The sequence below is a fragment of the Callorhinus ursinus genome, unplaced genomic scaffold, assembly GCF_003265705.2.
Source record: "Callorhinus ursinus isolate GAN/ISIS: 27379988/994484 unplaced genomic scaffold, GSC_fseal_2.0 scaffold12, whole genome shotgun sequence".
NCBI classification, from domain to species: Eukaryota; Metazoa; Chordata; class Mammalia; order Carnivora; family Otariidae; genus Callorhinus; species Callorhinus ursinus.
Genome location: NW_027397074.1, coordinates 51,127,912 through 51,132,745, shown reverse-complemented (window position 1 = coordinate 51,132,745; position 4,834 = coordinate 51,127,912). Strand labels below are relative to the sequence as shown.

General features: G+C 39.8%; 1 protein-coding gene across 4 annotated transcripts in view; it reads left to right on the top strand.

The window, feature by feature from the left end:
• The window catches only part of ELMO1 (engulfment and cell motility 1), a 525,187-nt gene that overhangs the window by 155,272 nt on the left and 365,081 nt on the right, over window positions 1-4,834 (top strand). For all 4 annotated transcript variants that reach the window (XM_025873160.2, XM_025873157.2, XM_025873158.1 and 1 more), the window contains 2 exons: window positions 386-436; window positions 4,415-4,584. In XM_025873160.2, coding sequence (XP_025728945.1) covers window positions 386-436; window positions 4,415-4,584 — 221 coding nt within the window. The remainder of the gene's footprint in view (window positions 1-385; window positions 437-4,414; window positions 4,585-4,834) is intronic.

Here is a 4,834-nt window from a genome sequence, read left to right as displayed (position 1 = left end):
CTTATGGTTTGTCTCCCTCTCTGGTTTCTTCTTGTTTCATTTTTTCCTCTCTTCCCCTATGCTCCTTTGCCTTGTTTCAAACTTGCTTTTTTTTGTTTGCTATTCTTGGGCCCCGTATTCCTATTCTTTGTATTCATATTCACTTCTGTGCTGAATGCTGCCTATGACTTGATATAAAGTTAATATATCTGAGACCCAGTTTAAAGTTCTTTGTAGAAATAATTAAAAATTACTCAATAATTTTGAGAATAAAGTGACAATAAACTGAATCATAAGAATTCTTATTATATAGTGTTACTGCTAGATTTTTTTTGCCTTTGCTCTCTTTTTTTTACGAGGCTTCTAAAATTTGAAGATTTACAAATATTTTATTTTTCTTTTCCAGAATCGCAATGAAATAAAAAATGGCACTATCCTTCGATTAACCACATCTCCAGTAAGTTGATCTTAGTGTATAGCTTTCCAGTAAATACTTTGCTCTCCAGTTCTGTTATATGTGATTGTGAGATGTTAATTTTTGAGGGTGACTTGAGTGCAAAATAGAAGGTCTCTGGAATGTCCTCACAGGTGGATTAGCAGGAATGCCCTTCCTTATATTTCCCATCACAGAGGAGGAAGCTTTTATTTCAGGTTAAGTGCAAGTAAACTGACTTTAAGGTTTGAGTTTGGTGGTCATTTCAATAATTCTTGTATTACAGGTGGGATAACTCAGCTCTACTGATGGGTTTTACCCACCTGCCCAACACATCCACCTAAAGCCATCTAAGCAAATTCAGTCAACAAACAAAGCAAAGCAAACCAAAGACAGCCCATTGCCTCTCTTTAAAGTCAGGGTGTGTCTATGTGTAAAAGTGAGAGAGAGTGTTGAAGCATTTTCTAGTTTTGGCCAGTTATGATGATGATTCATAATAATGTAGTTTGAGAAATGTTTGCCACTTAATCTGTTTCATTGACAGCTGATTCTAGATAAAAACACTTTAAATCCTTCCAAATAAAAGCTGCTAAACAAAATGCTATAGAATATTTAGACTACGGTAGCTGGCTGTGTTGCTTATCTTCATTTTTCTTACTTGCTTGCAGATACTTTGGATAGTAACATTAGCATATTTAAAGTAGATTATTTCACAGTGCATTTTATTGCTTTCCTAAAAAATAATCTGCACAAAATACACCAAGTGTTACTATTTTCACTCTGCATATGTGACAAAAACTGTGTCTAACTCTTATTTTCAGTTTCCACTGAAGCCATGTGGTAGGCTAAAAATAAATTTAAAAATTGGGAACAGCATCTGGCTAAAGTTAAATTGTGGGTACTGTAACTACCACACATTCTTCTTGTTGAAAATTACATTAGAGAGGCTTAAAAACTCCTAAACATTTTACCCAATAACATCTTGAACCTAAACACGGCGACAAGCTCGACAGAATGCATGGCTGGAGTTGGCCAAACCATCTTCTGATGCCTTCTTTTCCAATTACTGGAAATTATCATTCATGCTCATTTTTCAGTGGCCACATGTTGAGCTGAGACATTTTTGTCTGACTTAGCATTGACCTTACTTTAGTCAGCATGAATTAATGCTAACTTGACCTTTTGAGACCGTGGTTTCAGCTGATTTTTTAGTTGCTCTTTATCCTGTTACAGTTGCTCATCTGCTCGCCGGGCAGAAAGAGTACACCTTGCCTTTTGTTAGGTCTTAGAACTAGAGAGGCTTGGTTTTTACACCGAGATCTCTAAGCCAAAGAAGACGTTAGTTCTTTCTTTCTTTCTTTTTTTTTTTTTTTTATTGCCATGGATTCGTGAACATTTCCACAATGTAAGCCACTCCTCCAAAGAAGGTTAGGTGTTTGGCAGGGTGACGTTTTTCAGCGTCCCAAAAGTCTGTGCTCTTCAGGTCGTGACCTTCACATTCCCAGCACGGTGAATGGTAGGATGTGGACGCCAGTGCACAGGGCAGCATCATAAGATGGGGTCCACCTACAAGAGGCTGGGTTACGTGTTCTAAAGAGCAGGGCTCCCCAAGCCTGAATCATTGGTGGAACTCTAAACATGCTGATGTTCGGGCCTCTACAGAGAAGCTGAATTACAATATCTAGAGAGGAGGTCCAGGAATCTGCATTTTAAAACAAGCATTTTACGATTTGGCTGTTAGCCCTAGGGTCTAGAATTGGACATTATTCTAGAAGCGAGATATTTTGGCTCTGTAAACTTCACTTGTTGTTAGTAGATTTTTTTTATTATTTTATGTTAAACTGAAAAATATGGGTCAGCATATGCTAACTCTTTCACTTTTATACACACAAAAAATGTTAAAAAAATAGAACCGTCTCCATCAAATTTGCTAGGAAGTGTTAGTGTATCATAAAGAAATGAGCAAATGGTGTTATACCATAAAGATGTTCAGTTCTTTCGTCTACCTTGGCTGAACTCTCCCTATAGCCAGACAGAATGCACACACCCCTACATGTGTACGCATGTGTGTGCACATTCACACGTGCACACTTGCTTTAGGTAAGGTGCATCTGTGCTGGCTTCTGCCTCTGTGACCTCGGCCAAGTTATAGAACTTCTCTTGCACTTCAGTTTCCTGTGTACAATGAAGATGGTGAGGACACCTACCTGATAGGATTACTGTATAGATTAAATGAATTCCTCCATGAGGGTATTTAGAATAGTGGCTCATAAAAAGCCCCAGGTAACTTCCACTGTTTTTATTACTAGTATTAGCAGCACCCAACACTGTTAGTTAGCGTTAATACTGACAGTGAGATAATCTGAGTACTCCTTATTATCATCATCTGTACAGTAAATGCCGATGTCCTGCTTAGAGAAAAATGTATTTTTTGAGCAATTCAAAGTCATCCACTTGGGTTAAATATATGTTAATGTTGTATGTCCATTTGGAAATTGTAAGAACAGTGTATCTTTGAGTGATTTTAGAAGATGAAGTGATTCTTGCTCAACGCTCCATTTTCCCTCTAAAAACATGGGATTTAGGGTTAAGGTGATTTGTCAGGTATCTAAGGATCTGTGAGTGAGTAGAGAGAGCTCTCTTCTCCTCCTTCCTTCGCCCCCTCCTTATTTCTGAGGCAAGGTGCCAGCTGGTGGTTATAACTACAATGGGAGACCACTGTGTGTCTCTGACCAAGTGGGGGAGGGGGCGTAGAGTTCATTCCTGTCTTGGTCCCTGGAGAGTTGGCATTAGTTTCCCTGCTGGGTCCCCTTCTCTTCTGGGGGCTACTTCCAGGTGAAGCGAAGGGGGGACCTGGGCAGGGAGGGAGGGAGGGGACCTTGGCTGTGGAACCTGTTGCGGTGGAGAACCTTTGCTGTCAGAACCTGTGTGGATTCTCTTCTTTCCCTCTGTAGTCTTAACCCCGTTAGGGCTCACATGGGGCTCCTTGGGGAGTTCTCATGAGTTTCTGTTCAGAAGATAACCTCACTATTGGGGACAACTACCCCCTCTTCCCCTTTCTCTGAAATATAACGAGCTTCAAAGGAAAAAGCAAGTGCCCAAGAGGGAGAATATGGGGACGGCAATGGCACATTGCAGTTTTGAGTTAAATAATAGGTACAGCAGATGTTATTTCCATTAAGCAGAAATACAGCAGAAAAATTTAATATTTTATTTTTCTTCCTGTCTGCCCCAACTGAAAAGTAGATATGAAAACCATTACTGGATAAATGAGAAATAGAAATGGCAAGTTATTATCCAGAAGGTCAGCTCCTCCAATATATTTCCATTCCTCCCTGCCCTGCGTGTAGTAGCCAGGGGCAGATGCCTTAAAAAGAAGTCTAATTTTAGGCAAAGCGGCTAATTTGGTTTCCAAATTATTTTGTTTGATATTTATGCAGTAATTAGCCAATGCATGTGAAACACATGGCGTTGAAAAGTGAAATTTATAAGCACCATTGTGTTGTGCTGGAAAATTTTCAGTAACTGGGAAAGATTATTTGGGTGTCTAATGAAGCTTCTAAACACGGCGTGTCGGCAGTTATTACTCAGAATATTGACTGAACAGGTGAACGTGCTGCATAAATTTGTGTAATTGCTTAACTAAGCAAATAGCTTTTTTGTCATTTGGAGATAATAATTTTACTTAAAAGGTAAACATTTTCCCCTCCTCACTGCCACTCCAGTTCCTTTTCTGGGGCTTTATTGTTTTTGTGCTCTTGCTTTTCCAAGGAATGGAAATATGGGCTCTGTCAGGAAGGCAGTCGATTCCCATCATGAAATTAACAGCTGTCGCCTGAAGATGGAGTCATTGTGGTTGGAAACCTGCCCCCCGGTATAGAGTACGCCTATGGTCTTGTGCTTTTGGCCCCTGTAGCTTCGTTTGTCAAAGAAACGCTAATTTTTTTGTCCATTGTGGTTTCCTCTTTGCATACTCTTCCTTTTGTTTTCGTCCTCGATGAGGCTCAAAACGCCCAGCAGCTGCACGAACGAATCCAGTCGTCGAGTATGGATGCCAAGCTGGAAGCCTTGAAGGACTTAGCCAGCCTTTCCCGGGATGTCACGTTTGCCCAGGAGTTCATAAATCTCGATGGCGTCTCTCTCCTCACGCAGATGGTTGAAAGCGGCACCGAGTAAGCACCTTTTACTCAGACTTCGAGGCTGTCCTGTTCTTTCCAGTATTCTGGGTTATTTGTTCCTTTCCTTGTATTTGCAGTTTCTAGTTTTAAAGACCAGAAATTGACTGCTCTCCCCACTCCACAAAATCCTTATGTTTCAAAGTCTTACACCAGGTCAAAGTAACATCCCTGAAGTAATTTTTATTTTTTTTTTATTTTTTATTTTTTTAAAGATTTTATTTATTTATTTGAGAGAGAGAGAATG